Source organism: Gobio gobio (genome assembly GCF_949357685.1).
Source record: "Gobio gobio genome assembly, chromosome: 15".
Taxonomy (NCBI): domain Eukaryota; kingdom Metazoa; phylum Chordata; class Actinopteri; order Cypriniformes; family Gobionidae; genus Gobio; species Gobio gobio.
This window is the reverse complement of record NC_137108.1, coordinates 48386479-48402518: the sequence shown is the minus strand read 5'-3', so window position 1 is coordinate 48402518 and position 16040 is coordinate 48386479. Positions and strand designations below refer to the sequence as shown.

Here is a 16040-nt window from a genome sequence, read left to right as displayed (position 1 = left end):
GATCTGAAGGAGTTGTCAGATGAAGACTTTCAAGTCCTGAGAGAGGGTCTGGTGGAGAGAATTAAAATGCTTGAGCAGAAGGTGCTTGAATGGGAAGGTCTTGTCCCTGGAACCAAGACAACAGTGTATAAGCAGCAGCTATACAAGCTGGTCAACAGACTGCATGACTGGGTGCGGATCTGGCAAAAGTTAAAGCGGACAGAAGAGGTCGACGGAGGAGAAGAGGAAGAAGCAGGTACTAATGAAGAGCATAGCGAGTCCGATGAGGGGCCCAATAGAGCTGGCACGCAGCCTCAAATCCCCAGTGTAACACCTGCATCCAGTACTGGAGCAGTTGCGTTTCCATATGCACCACCACAAAACATCCCTGGCCTGCATCCCGGGGCGTACGGCTTCAGACCACAGATCAGTCTTGAAAGGACACGCCTACCCACGTTCTCAGGAGACATGACCGACTACTATCGGTGGAAGGCTGAGTGGGAAGAGCTGGAACAGCTGGGAAACCCACAGAGAACGGCTGGAGTCACAAGGTTCCACCTCCTGGCAAGTCTTGCTGACAGGGTTAAGAAAGACTTGGTTCTGTCCAGCTGTGCGTCGGCGGATGAAATGTTCAGGCGCCTCGGCAACCGTTTCGGGAACAAGGCGAAAATTGTTCTGAAGATATCCGAGGAGGTTCAGGGCCTACCCCCCGTAAAGGGTGACAACCCTAGAAAAGCAATTGAGCTGATCCAAGCAGTAGAGCGGGCCCTTGGTAACCTTGTGATCCTGGGAGAAGATGATGTTATAAATAACCGTTGGGTAGCGCAGTCCATTGAAAGTAAGCTACCAAGCTCTCTGAAGGAGAAATGGATTGCACACAAGACTGAGCCTGTGAATCGTTTTGCTCCACAAAATCATTTTGACTGCTTGCTGCGCTTCCTGAAGAAGCAGGAGGCAATCCTGGAGGAGCTGGATCAGCTGGAGGTAAGCCCTAGAGAGGGAAGCTCATCATCGAAAGGCCTGGCTGACAAATCAGAAGGAGGAATCAAGAAAGCATTCTCCAAAGCTACCTTAGGCCGTAGAGAGGCTCAGTCGAAGCTACGCTTGGGCTCGTGCACTGCCTGTGCTGATGAGACTCATGCTGGCAGGCTATTTGCTTGCAAAACCTTCAGGGAGATGGATCTCCAGAGGAGAAAGACCCATCTAAATACCCATGGGATTTGCAATCGCTGCCTGTGCCTCCACGTAAAGGATGGCCGTTGCAACCCGAAGTTCCTCTGCAGTAAAATGGACTGCCGCAAAGAAGAGCCTCACCACTATCTGCTTTGCCCCAAGACCATCGCTCAAGAGAAAGACTCTGGCAGAGAGCTTCAAGGTACCAAAAGGGTGGAGAGAAAAGGCCTCGGACTGACCAGCAAGCAAGAAGAGCTCCTGACGAAAGTCACTCCGGAGTTAAGAGCAGAATTCAGAAAGGCGTTTTCCAACAAAGCCTCAACTACGATCTGCACTGCTGGAGGTGGACTGAAAGAGTACCCAGTTATAATGATGTTACTGGAAGTGACAACTAACTCAGGCCAGCTGATAGGCACTCTTATTGATCTTGCCTCTGACACCAACTACATAACAAACAACGCTGCCCAGCGCCTTGGACTGATTGGTGAGTGCATCAAGTTAATTGTCCATGGAATAGGAGGGATGAGAACGACAGTCACAACCAAGAGGTACTCCCTGCGACTAAGAGTGAAGACCACCAAGGGGACGGTAATGGAACATAAACTGCTCTGCTATGGCCTGGAGAGTATTGCGGAGATAAGTCAGCCTGTCACTCCGCAACAACTGCAAAAGATCTTTCCTGACGTCGCTATTGAAGAGCTGGTCCGCCCTGAGAACATCGATCTTCTGATCAGCCACAGGGAAGGTCGTCTAGTTCCACAGCCGTTCAAGTTGGAGGGAGATTTAGTCCTCTGGGACGGCCCATTGGGCAAAACTGTTGGTGGTACTCACCCTGACCTCTTCGAGGTAGTTGACCTAACGCTGCACCAGTCTGAAACCCACTTTGCAAGGTCTATGAGAACATCCTCAAGGGTGTACAAGGAGGTTGTTGTAGACACCAAAGACCTGAGTGAGAACCGAAAGAGGATGGAAGAAGTGACCCTCAGCAGCACCACTGCTACGAATAAGGAGGTGTTTGAGTGGTTTAAGTGGGATAGTATTGGAGCAGCGTGTGACCCGAAATGCGGGAGCTGCAAGTGCAGCAAGTGCCCTCCGGGAGGCAAAGAGATGACCCTTGGAGAAGAAAGGGACTTAGAAAAGATAAAGGACTGCCTCTTTTATGTGCTAGCAGACAAACACAGTGACGCCCCACACTGGGATGCTGCCTACCCATGGAAAGTAAGCCCAGAGATTCTGCCAGATAACCGCAGAGCAGTGGAAGCAACCTTCCTGAACACAGAGGCTCGGCTGGCGAGAGAACCTGTGTGGAAAGCGGCATATGGAGAGCAGATCCGCGAGATGGTATCAAGAGGAGCTGCCATCGAGTTCACGAAGGAAAAGATCGAGGACTGGAACGGCCCAATCTGGTACATCAGCCATTTGGTTGCCCCAAATCCTCATTCTAGCTCAACGCCAGTGAGGATAGTCTGGAACAGTAGTCAGGAGTTTAAAGGGTTGAGCCTGAACAACCTCCTGCACAAAGGCCCTGATGTCCTCAACCCAATCCGAGGTGTTTTGCTGAGATTCAGAAGCAGATTGTATGCTGCCCTTGGCGATGTTAAAAAAATGTATAATTCAGTGTGGTTGAAGGATGAGGAGGTCCACCTCCATCGATTCCTTTGGAGGGATAACCCCGAAGATGAAATCGGTGTGTTTGCCGTCGTCAGGGTTAACATCGGCGACAAGCCTGCCGGATGCATCGCTCAGGTTGCCATGAGAGAGATGGCAAATTTGCCTCAGTTCACATCCATGGTTGAAGAGCGCCGGATCCTGACAGAGGATTGCTATGTGGATGACATCTTGACATCGCACGATGATCTCCAAACTCTGATTAGGATGACCGAAGGAGTGGAAGAGATCCTAAAAGCAGGTGGCTTCTCTCTCAAGCCCTGGATACTGACAGGCCAAAGTGGGAGGAGTGGAAAACCCACTGACCCCAGCAACGTTAGGTCAACAGAACCCAAGACCCTGATACTCCCCAACCAGATGCGGGATGAGGAGAATAAAGCATTGGGATTGGGATATGAGCCCGAAGCTGACAAACTCCGTGTGCTGACGTCGGTGAACTTCTCAAGGAGGCGAGGAAAGATGAGGACAGGTCTGGATCTACGAGAGGATGAGATCAAAGGCAGCACTCCCGACCCTCTTACCCGACGCATGCTGCTGAGTCAGATTGCAGGGTTCTATGACCCCATTGGCCTGGCCTCACCTGCCAAGCAACGAGGAGCGATGCTCATCAGAGAGTCCTTTCAGGAAGCAGGACGATACCATTCCTCCAAGGACACCTGGGATGATCCTCTTTCACCACGTCTTCGTGATGCTGCAATAAAACTCTTTGAACAATATGTGAGGCTTGGCCAACTCAGATTCGACAGGAGTCTCACACCCCTTGGAGCCATAGGTCACCCGATGGGGATCACGTTTTCTGATGGTAGTGAAGCTTCCTACGGAGCCGTTCTTTACCTACGGTGGCAGACAAAAGATGGAGTTGTAGTGAAGCTGGTTGAGTCTAAGGCCAAGCTCACCCCTTTGGACCAGAAAGGTGATGTCATTAAAGCAGAGCTGTGCGGGGCTGTCTTTGCATCCCGCCTGAAGACATACTTCGAGAAGCACTGTTACATCAAGATTGATCAGTGGATCCATTTTGTCGATAGTCAGACAATCCTGGGAGCTATCCAGAAGGATAGCTATGGCTATCAGACATTTTTTGCAAACCGGATTGGAGAAATCCAAAAGGCCGGATCAGTAGATAGCTGGAGGTGGGTCGAAGGAAGACAGAATGTCGCTGACCTCATCACAAGGGGGGCATCCCCCGAGGAGCTTGCTGAAGGATCAGTCTGGCAGGAAGGCCCAGAATTTTTGAAATTGCCTGAATCAGATTGGCCTGTGAAAACTGCCAGAGAGATCAACCCCTCTGTTGTTGAAGAGATCGGGGAACTACGGAGGAAGGCATTCTCGGCACTGGTCACAGCAGGAGCCCAGCCCAGGAAATGGTTGGGCCCAACCAGCGTTGCGCTTGTGCGCCTTGTAGACCCCCGAAGGTTCAGTTCACTGGCACGGTTATGCGGGACCATCGCCTGGATGAGACAAGCGGTAGAAATCTGGCTGGGCAACAGACAGGCCCCAGTTCGGTCAAAGTGGGAGGCAAGACCATACCTGTCTGTGGAAGAAAGAGCAATAGCTTTCAAAGATCTAGCTCTTGCAGCTCAAGATGGTATCGAGTTCCGGGACACAACCCTGGATCGCCTGGTTGTTCAGAAAGAGGAAAAGACAGGACTTTTGCTTTGCGGAGGGAGAATCCAACGCTGGAATGAGGATAGAGTGGCTGTACCGCTAATCCCATGCCAGTCGTGGCTCGCAACCCTACTGGTTAGGGAGGCACATGAAGAAAACCATGAAGGTGTTGCCTCTACCCTTCTACGGACAAGAGTGAAAGCCTGGGTCATACAGGGACGAAGAATAGTTAAGAAGGTGCTGAACAACTGTGTCACCTGCAGAAAGCAAAGAGCCAAGATGTGCCAGCAAGTTATGAGTGATCTCCCTCAAGAGCGTACCGAAAGAGCAAGCCCATTCGAGTATACAACCCTCGACCTTTTTGGCCCCTTTGAGGTGAAGGACGCTGTTAAAAGAAGAACGAGCAAGAAGGTCTGGGGCATTGTTTTCTGTTGTATGTCTTCGAGAGCCGTCCATGCGGACCTCACTGATGACCAGTCGGCAGAAAGCTTCCTCCAAGCATACTCCCGCTTTGTTGCTCTGAGGGGGCATCCAAGGAAACTATGGTCCGACAGAGGCACCAACTTTGTTGGTGCTAAGTCGTCTCTGTGTGAGCTACATAAACATCTGGCTTGCTTGCAGACTGCATCCATAGAAGATGTAGCTGCTAAGAACAGGACTGAGTGGAAGTGGGATTTTCACCCAGCAGATGCACCCCACAGGAATGGAGCTGCGGAGGCTGCTGTAAAGCTTTTGAAAAGGGCGCTCATGAGCCTCGGAGGAACTACAGGGTCTCTTACATGGGGTGAGCTCCAAACTCTGTTCTATCAGGCAGCCAACCTGACAAACGAACGCCCAATCGATGCCAGAGCTCAAGAACAGGAGGATTCGGTCGAGTATTTAACACCTAACTCCCTCATACTGGGTCGAGCATCGCTTAGAGGAGACACCAGCGGGCTTGATCTAGAGACCCATCCCTGGCGTCGTCTAAGGGCTATTCAAATCGGAGTTGACCGGTTCTGGGCAAAGTGGAGGGAACTAGCTGGTCCAAATCTGTTCATTCGACATAAATGGCACCGGACAGAGAGGAACATCAAAGTCGGCGACCTCGTCTGGATTGCTGACCCAAATGCTTTGAGAGGTCAGTTTCGTCTGGGCCGGATTCTGACAGTTTATCCTGACAGTAAAGGAATTGTCAGGGATGCTGACATTGTAACATGTACTGGCCTTCCTGTTTCCTTGGTGAATGGCCGGAAGAAGAGGAGTACTTCACTGCCCATGACAATTATCAGAAGAGACGTGAGAAGACTGGTGGTCCTTCTCCCGGTGGACGAAACTCATCCACCCCAGCCACCCTGACACCCGCCTCTTCCTGAACCCCTCTCATTCTGCACACTGCCCTATCCCCCTGGTCCAAACCCCTCTCATTTACCGGCCAAACCCCTTTTACCCTGTCACCGCCCTTACCCTTGTGGGCTGGTTGGTGCAAGCCTAGCGCTGCCACCATGCCCATCACATTGCACATACATGAAGAAGTTAGAGCATGCACATCCCATACCTCGCATACCCGGGCAGTACACCACACACCTGCCATAGGGATGTGATTGACTTGGACATTGGACTAAGCTGCTGCTCTTCCATTGGTCGTACCTTCATCAGACACTTATACATAGGCATTGTGCAAAGCTAAGGGTTAAAAAAAAAAAGAAAAAAAAAGGGGGCCTTTGAGTGATTTTGGTAAGTTCCCTGGATTATAAGATCAGGAACTTAAGTGGGAGGTGTTGTGTTTTGTGTGAAGTTTTTTCTTTTGTAAAGGTTTGTTATTTCTGATTTACATATTTTATTAAATGTTTATCTTAACCCAGAGCTACCAATGTTGCAAGTAACACTTTATCAGCCCAAATAGTGTAGTGCCTCTTTAAGAGAGGAGTGTGCTGTGAGCACATGTGACCGGTGTTTACTACGTGAAAAGGAAGCGTGAGATTCATTCAGTTTGTAATCACTTTCAACCCGGTGTGCAGCCACTTGGTAAGCTCTCTTAATCTCAAATGTTTTCTTGTATACTTTAATGATGTATGCTTTATGTTGTCTGCTGTCGCCATGTTATGTTGTTGTGCTGTGTTTATGTCCGTTGCACATGAAAGATAACGCTATTCCGCTATTCTCCGGTAGATCAAAGCAGATTAGTTTACTGATAGAGATAACGCTATGCGCTGTATAAGATATAAATTGACGAGGGGCGAAGCCGTGGGATTAACATTTAGATTCATAACATCACTATATTATACGTGTTCATTTGTATTTATTTTATTTAGTTTAATAATGTTTGATGAAGTAGGAATCGCAGACTTCCTGGTTTGCCGCGGGGCATTTTGGGAGCTGTAGTTTCCTGCTTACTGAAACGATTGCATGCATTTTGCATGGGTTTGTGGTAGGATTTAAGTATGATGCATAATGTTTGAAGTGTGAATTGTGTACGTTTAAATTATGCAATTATTATTATTATTATTATTATTATAGTATATTAATGTTATTATATATTTGTATTTTTTGATTAATGTTATTTATTGTTATTGGGCTATTGAGGTAAAGAACTGGGGCTGGTTGTAGTATGTATATGGTAATTGAAACGTTGCATTTCTTGTTATTTCAGGTTTATTACCTGGTTACCATTTGTGAAAAAATAAACAAACAAATGTGGAAGACCGAGTAATATCCTTTTTGTACACTGGGTTGCCCTTTCCGTGGGAAGAAAACGGAACACATGTTGTGATGTGTGTAAAAAGACAGACGGAAAATGAATAGTTGTGATTTTCTAGGCCGATATGGCTAGGAACTATACTCTCATTCCTGCGTAATAATCAAGGAACTTTGTGCCGTCCCATGGATGAAGCGGCGCAATGATATTACACAGCGCCTGAAAATAGTCCCCAGCGCTCTCTGTGCAAGCAGGTTGTCACGTTGGTTATGTTGACGGAAGTTAGCGCAACTTTTCATTTTCCGTCGGTCTTAGTACACGATGTAACTATACACAACATGTAATTAGGAAAATGTTGGCGTTATTTTGTCACTTATTGAGCAGAAGGCTAGCTGGAGCCATTTACCTCCAGTCTTTGTGCTAAGCTAGGCTAGCTGGAGCCATTTACCTCCAGTCTTTGTGCTAAGCTAGGCTAGCGGTGTGTGCGTCAGACAGAGTTATAGCACGGAGATGAGAATGGTAAGTATGGACTTCTCTAACTCTGGGGGATACGCTGAATAAGATAAAGTCCCAAAAAGTCGGCGTGTTCCTTTAATGTTAATATCACTGTGTATCAAGTACCCTCTGCAGCTGAAATTCAGATATGGTAATGGCTGTTTTGTTTCTGACATGCGCTGTAAGCAGTCGACCAATGATAAACTGGGCCGTCTGACCAATCAGAGCAGACCAATCACGACAGAGTGGACCATCTGACCAATCAGAGCAGAGTAGACAAATCAAGACAGACTGGGCCATCCGACCAATCAGAGCAGAGTAGACCAATCACGGCAGAGTGGGCCATCTGACCAATCAGAGCAGAGTAGCTTGTGGAAAGGAGGAGTTTAGAGAGACCAGATCCTTTATCGAACCATTTCAGACACAGTGAGAAAAGAGCTGATTCTGCAATATATAATGAGAAAATTAAAGTGTTTTGGACCTTGGATGCATGTAAACCTAAATTAGGAACCTTTAAAATAGCATAATCACGGCGTTTTAAAATTTGGACAATAATAGGGCCTTATGAAATTATCTTTTTTTCCAGAATTAATTTTTTCTGTTTTTACATTGTAATTTTTCTGAATTTATGATTGAATAAAAATGTGTTATCAAGAACAGTAATCAAATGAAGACTCATACTTTTTATCCCGTTTTGGTGCACAAATCTATTTAATTACTTCAAGAATACAGCTGTGATCTGCACTTTATTTCATATTTTTTCACATTATTCACAGGGGAATAATACACAGATGTTTCAGCTGACAGGACTTCCTCAGTGTGATTATTCCCCTGTGAATAATGTGAAAAAATATGAAATAAAGTGACTAAAAGAATTTAAAATTGAGTGTGGATCACAGCTGTATTCTAGACATCAAAAATAAACAATTTAATTATTCTTTTAAAATGTAACTGAAATGGAAGATTTTTTTTTTGCTATTCCTTAAACATAAAACATACTATTAATTATACTTATTACTATTAAAGGTGCCCTGTGTAACTTTCCCTCCGCTAGAGGTCGCCTGTTCAAAACAAGGGCGGAGTTTGATGATGTCACGTTTGAGCACAGACTCTTGGGACATGTGGTCTTCACCTCACAGCCGGTGGGAAAGAATCAGGATAGGACTCGGGCAGAAATCATGTTGATGGATGTGATTATTAACGTTACTGTAGTCTGAAGCAGAGCAGGAGCGAGTGTTGTGGAGCTGAGGAACCGCTTAAGCGATTGTTAATGAGATGAACGAAACAAACGCCTCGCGAGCAGCGGGACTTTTATTATGACAGTCGCCGGCGCCACTTCTGCTTTTCCGGTCATGAGTATGAGGTAACGCAGCTCTGTTGATCATATTAGACACATCTGAGTGTGTTGATGGTGTGATGACGTTACTCTGTGCGTTCTCTCAGCGGCTGCTATGACACTTGTTCACACTGCAGTGAGAGGAAAGCGTTTCTGCAGAAAAAAACGGAAACTGAGGGGAACGCAGATATGATGTCATCGACAGGCGACGCCCTCACAAGTCCCGGTTCCTCGGGTAAAATAGCAATTTCTCACGATTTACAAATAGTTGGAAACATTTGGGATATTGTAAGTACTCAACTGAACAAAATATACAACACTGGCCTAGAGGTTTTTGGATATTATACTGAAAAAATGTTACATAGTGCACCTTTAATAATAATTATTGTAATATGCATGCTTGAGTATGTATAGTAGACTAAATTGCCAAAACACAAATCTTTTGCACTTCAATATTCCTGGACACCAGTCCATTTTCCCATTCGATTAATTAGCCTATATAGCGCTACTTTTTATTTATTCATCCAAAATTTGCCAAATTCCGAATTCCATTTTCACGACTGGATTTTGCGATTCTGTCTGCATTTTGTGCATCGTGGAAATCCTAGGGCCAGGATGCCTGTGCCCTGTAAGGCCATGACCAGCGTACCTCATGGAGGCCAGGTGTCTCATGGCCACATCGAGGGCTTGGACAGAGTCCAGCGGGACCTGCAGACGTCCGCTGACCAGTGTCTCCTGCAGCAGCCTCCACGACACCTTGGCCAGCCAACGAATGGACACTTTAAAGATGCGATCCTTCCCCTCTCCAGGGATGGTCACCTCGAAGTCAACCTACAACATGGAATGAGAGCAGTATGAAATTACATTCATTTCAATAAAGGCTCGGTGAGACCGTTATAGAAAAAACTGAAAAAATATAGAAAAAATATTCATGCATGCTGCTCTGAAACTAATCAATGAGTTTTAGAACTGATTAACTGGTTCAAAACCAGTTTAATGACAGGAATGTATAGGGAATGTAAAGCTGCAGTCAATAAGTGGTGTCTCTTTGTCGCCATCTCTGTTTGAAACCTGCAATTGCAGTCATTTGTGGAATTATCATCTTGACGTGGGTTGTGCACGTAATATGTTCTACTATTAAAAGGTGGGATATTTCTTTCTAATGAAAAAGTGCATTTCTTTGTGATTTTAAAATACTTTAAACGGTTCACTTTCAGCAGTTATTGTCTATGGGGCAGATTTCTGCTTGTTGTACATCAGATACATTAGCACAGTAGCCCTACATTACATTTATTTGGATGCATTAATGAGAGAGTGATTGTGTGTGAATTACTCATACCGTCTCTATTCATTATGAAGCTGTGGTTTGTACTTATTTCAAAGGTATTCAAATCTATAACGGTTGAGTTTCTAAGCTACTTTAGTGGTAAATCACAGGACTGCGTTGACAATCAATGTTCGTGTGTCACAACAAACAGGCATTAGTTCAACATAACACATCTGATGGCCTAAAATCGCTTCAGTGTTCAAACTGGCAGGCCTTAAAACACATACAAATGACAAAGCTTTGTGAGGACACAAGTGAAAGTGATCAGGCTTCAGGGCGCGCGTGTTGTCAGAGACGCGGCTCGGCTCTGTCTCACAGAAAACAGCTCATGAGCACTGGACGCAAAAGTTTTCCTTAACGTTGTTCTTGAATACTGCACAATCGCTTTAATGTTCAAACTGGCAAGCTTTTAAACGCATTTAATTGACAAACTTCATGAGGACGCAAGTGAAAGTGATCTGGCTTCGGGGCTTGCGCGCTCTGTCTCTGTGTGTGTAACAATGCATATAAGAATGGCGATTAACGTGCGTGTATAAACTGTGTAAAACATGCAATTACCATAATAATTCTGAACATCTAAAAACAAAGATAACTGCTCCTGAGTCCTGCATCTTTCCGTGTGCCTGCAAACTGCACTTGATGTGACTGACGGGGCGGAGTCACGTGAAAACCGAAATAACGACATGGGAAAATTACATCGGTTAGAGGTTCTGAATTTCGGTTTCGATTAGTTTTCGGTTAATCGTCCAGCCCTAGTCTAATATTATGCTTTTGACTACGGATGAATCTCCAGTTGTCACTGATGATTCGACCTTTCTGGATTACAATCCGTCATCAAAATGATACGTTTAAAGGGGCACTTCAGCGCTGGGAAGATGAATGTGTATTTAAACTGTGTCATTTATGCAGTAGAAATGTGAAATTTTTTGGTGCCTTCTAGACTGAGAAAAGACAGAAAATGCATTTTTGTCTCAAGTGGATGAAAGACAACAACTCCCAGAATGCACTTGCTTCGCTGCCTTACAAGGCCACTCCCTAAACCGCCCCCAGCGTCGTTTTGAACTTCATAATAATACAATAATTTCATTCAGTTAGAGAATAAACACTACAGTTAAAAACTGAACGTGTCTTTTCAATAAAGTGTGAGTGAGCCGAACGAAAGTCACGGTACAAACGCAGTAGAATTTCATTCATCACGAAGAGCTGAGCAGAGCTGAGGTAAGCGCGGCTGTCATTCCCGGCGAGTGTCCAGTATGGCGCATTTTCTGATCGCATATGGAAGCTAAACTTTCATAGGAAATCATTGAAAAGTTGAAACTAGGGCTGGTCCGAATACCATTTTTTGAGCTTCGAAGCTTCTGTAGTAATCAACGTCGAATATTCTAATCACAAAAAAACAAATATTCTAATCACAAATTTGAAAATCGAATACCGACCCATCGAACGAATATTCAAATATTCTGGTCCAGCCCTAGTTGAAACACTCACTTTGCTCTGCACCGCTCCGTTATGAATGCCCGAGCCTAGCGGCCGTGCGCATTTACATTCTGTGAGTGAGATCCCTCCGCTGTGGGCGGGTTGATAGCATGAGGAACTAGCTCTACTACTGGCTGTAGTTTTTAGCCTCTGGCCAAAAAATCCTCCGATGACGCAAAATGACAATATTTGGATTTTTCCAGAAATAAAGTGCAGAATTCTCTCGTCTCAGGGGGATATGAGAGGGGAAAAGTACCATAATTCAAATATACTACCGGGTTTCTACTGATAGGCTACAAAGCTTAATGCTAAATCACTGACGTTACCCTTTAATTATTCCAGCTACTGTGAGAAAAGGCTATAAACGATCCGCCACCTGCAGGACTCCTTCTTTATGTTTTCAGATGTGATGTAATGACGCAAAGATGAACGGCGCCATGCACAAATTTACCGCGGAAACTCACTAGCACCACTCAAATTATAATTATTTATTACAAGTTTACGTTGTGAATCGGGCTAAGGAGCATGGGCGTAGATTACGCAGGGGACGGGGGGGACATGTCCCCCGCACTTTTAATAAAACGTACATTCGTCCCCCGCACTTTTACCGGGTCGCACTGGTCCTAGTTGACCCGCTCCGTGCGGGATTCGAACCAGCGTCTAGTCGCACCGCTCTTACTGGCCTACGTCTGTTACACAAGCAAGTTCGTTTACGTAGAACCCGACGTAAATAAATCTAGATTTAAATTCAAAGACACAAAATAATCTATACATGACCTGTCATTTTATTCGAATCCAAAAATGAGGCGATCTGAACACTATGGAGTGCTAACACTCATGCAACACTCCAATTCATACTCAAAGCCGGAGGGCGCGCTCTCAAAGAAAGAACACAACTGATTCGTAGAAGTAAAACCCTGTCACGTTCCAAAGGCATTCAGCGCTGTAGCAGCAGCTGAATAAAAATAATTGCTATGACTGATGAAACGTGATAACAAACGCGATTGCGACAATATATGGTTTGTGTTTTTCCAGCCATCTCAAGGTATTTATTGACAATAAAGAATATGAATAATGCAGTGCTAACTGACAGCCTTTTAAATGTTTAGTATCTTCTGCTTTCCAAGGCTGCATTTATTTAATAAAAAATACAGTTAAACATTAATATTGCGAAATATATTCACATATATATTCACAGATGTTTTAATTTGTAATGATATAGTGTGTCATTTATTCCTGTGATCAAAGTTGAATTTTCAGCATCATTACTCCAGTCTTCAGTATCACATGATCCTTCTGAAATCATTCTAATATGATCATTTGATGAAAATGAAACATTTATGATTATAATCATTGTTGAAAACAGCTGTGGAAACCATGATGCATTTTATTTTTCAGGATTTTTTAATGAATAGAAAGTTAAATGAACAGCATTTATATGCATTGAATAAAGCATAAATCTTTTGTTATATTATAAATGCCACTTGATCAATTTAATGCATGTTTGATGAATAAAAGTATTAATTTACTTCTTTTTTATCTTACCACAAATGTTTAAATAGTTTCATGACAACTGTTTTCAACATTGATAATAATCATAAATGTTTCTTGAGCATCAAATTAACATATTCGACTGATTTCTGAAAGATCATGTGACACTGAAGACTAGAGTAATGATGATAAATTCAGCTTTGATCACAGGAATAAATTACAAAGATTTTTTTCTTTTTTACTATATATTCACACAGCTGCTTTACATTGGGATAATATTTCACTGTATTACTTTTTTACCGCATTTTTTATTAAATAAATGCAGCCTTGGTGAGCTGAAGACTTCTTTCAAAAACATTTAACAATTGTAATGTTTCCAAACTTTTGGGTACTGTATATTTTCTGCCTTATTCAGTGATATTTTTTTTTTTTACAAAGCAAAAATCCATGGGGACTTAATGCACAAGTGTTTGTAGTACAAAAACCAATCATAAAATTGGCATGACATATGGGGAAAATATTATGGATATTAGTGGTTATTGTTCAGCAGTGTATTTGATATCTTACTGAATTAAAAGCAAGAGATGGGATCAATTAAATCTGTCAATTAGACAAAGGTCAGAAAAAAACTGGTATTACACCTGACATTTCTGTCCCCCTCACTTCTGAAAAGACGGCTACGCTCCTGCCTAAGGAGAGAACACTGGCTGGTTATATACTTGCTCAAAAATGTATTTATTTAGGATACATTTTTTAACCAAAAAAAAGTTACGAACTGCAGCTTTAAGAATTGATGATGTATTGACTTGTTATTTAAACTGCTAATTTTGAACAAACAAAGTTACATAGTGTACCTTTAATAATAAAAGCACATAAAAGAGTTGCAATATTGACAATGTTGCTAACATTTATTACACCAGCAGTCATCATGAATATATTGTGAATCACATTCTCTTCTCCATCTTCTCAATCAAATCCTTTACATACCTTTTCACTGCCTATAGGTAATGCTAAAACCGTGTAGATATTCTTCTTCCCATCGTACACCGGCTTCCGGTCACCAAAGAGCTGCGGTTTGAAATGTTGGACCATGTATTCCACAACCTCCCTGTGAAGGGTCACATTTAACTGGGATTATTCATGGTTTTAGAAAACATTATTTTGTGATAATAATGACTGACTGACTGTATGTCACTCAATACACAACCACTGCCAAATATATAAATACATACATGGACATACACTGCCATTCAAATGTTTTGAATCTTCTGCTCACCAAGGCTGAATTAATTTGTTCAAAAATACAGTAAATACACTAATATTGTGAAATATTATTACAAATTAAAATAAGTGTTTTCTATGTGCATATATAGTAAAAAGCATCATTACTACAGTCGTCAGTGTCACATGATCTTTCAGAAATCATTCTAATATGATGATTTGTGATTATTATAAATGTTTAAAACAGTTGTGCTGCTTCATATTTTTGTGGAAACTGATACGTTGTTTTTTATATATATATATATATACATATATTTCTCAAAAGAACAGTATTTATTTGAAATATACATTTTGTAACATTATAATTGTCTTTACTGTCACTTGTGTCCTTTCTCAATAAGCTTTTTTACCCCAAACTTTTGAACTGTAGTGTAAAATTTCATTGTAATATATTTTCTTTAAATAAGTGAATTTATTAAACCTACATTTTAAACCCTCAAGATGTTGACCTTTACATTTACAGTCATTTTTATTCAATCAAATTGCATTTAGGTTAAGAATAAATGTGTTAAAAAAAGTAGTGGGCAAACACTTAATATATAAATCAACACTTATATAAATAACAACTGATGAGCTTTAACAGGCCATTTCAGTGTGTAAGTGAAGATTATTTGCATCCTTTTCTCCCTCAAAAATGTGATTTTCAAGGGTCCATTGAAGTGCACCATCTTGGCTCATGCTCACTCATGCAGTGGTGACGGCACGAAGACGTCACTTCTCACACTCATCCTCACACTTGTGCAGACGCGTCAAGAATAACCCAGGCTTAAGTTGTATTTAACTCAGCGGGCAGAAGCTTAGCTGAACTGAAATACAGTCACAGGATGAACAGGAGTCAGCCGTTGCCTGTGCACGTCTGCGAGGATCTCAAAACCTTTCCAGGGGAGAACAGCGTGAGGAGGTTTCTTTCTAGGTCAGGCTTTACGTAAGGGAGGTAACTCAAATGTTTTGGCCCTCGCCACACCGAGCCGTGCACATCTGCGGGGTTCAGTCACCTGATCCAAGGGTTTTAGAGGAATGGCTTATAGTAGGGGAATCTGTATCTCAACTCATATATAAAGGAAAATGTGGAAAATAATTAATTAGCTTTTATTTTCATATTTTCAGCGTCCAGTTTTTTATATATATTTCTATTTTCATATTTATATATTAATTTATGTTTACTTCAATTTTAGTAATTATTATATGTTATGTTATTCTACCTCTAATTCCGAAATCATTGTGGAAAAATTACAATAATTAAAAAATTAGTGTGTGTGTGTGTGATGGGTAGGGGTAGTGTGTGTGTGTGTGTGTGTGTGTGATGGGTAGGTTTAGGGGTAGGGGTAGTGTGTGTGTGTGTGTGTGTGTGTGTGTGTGTGTGTGTGTGTGTGTGTGTGTGTGTGTGTGTGTGTGTGTGTGTGTGTGTGTGTGTGTGTGTGTGTGTGATGGGTAGGTTTAGGGGTAGGGGTAGTGTGTGTGTGTGTGTGTGTGTGTGTGTGATGGGTAGGTTTAGGGGTAGTGTGTGTGTGTGTGTGTGTGTGTGTGTGTGT

At 43.0% G+C, this 16040-nt stretch overlaps 1 protein-coding gene across 1 annotated transcript in view; it reads right to left on the bottom strand.

Moving 5' to 3' along the window:
• Positions 1 to 16040, bottom strand: part of ago1 (argonaute RISC component 1) — a 74659-nt gene that overhangs the window by 43150 nt on the left and 15469 nt on the right. The window contains exons 3-4 of the mRNA XM_079837606.1: positions 14215 to 14335; positions 9583 to 9764 (exon numbers count right to left, since the gene is read on the bottom strand). Of these exons, the coding sequence (XP_079693732.1) occupies positions 9583 to 9764; positions 14215 to 14335 (303 nt within the window). The remainder of the gene's footprint in view (positions 1 to 9582; positions 9765 to 14214; positions 14336 to 16040) is intronic.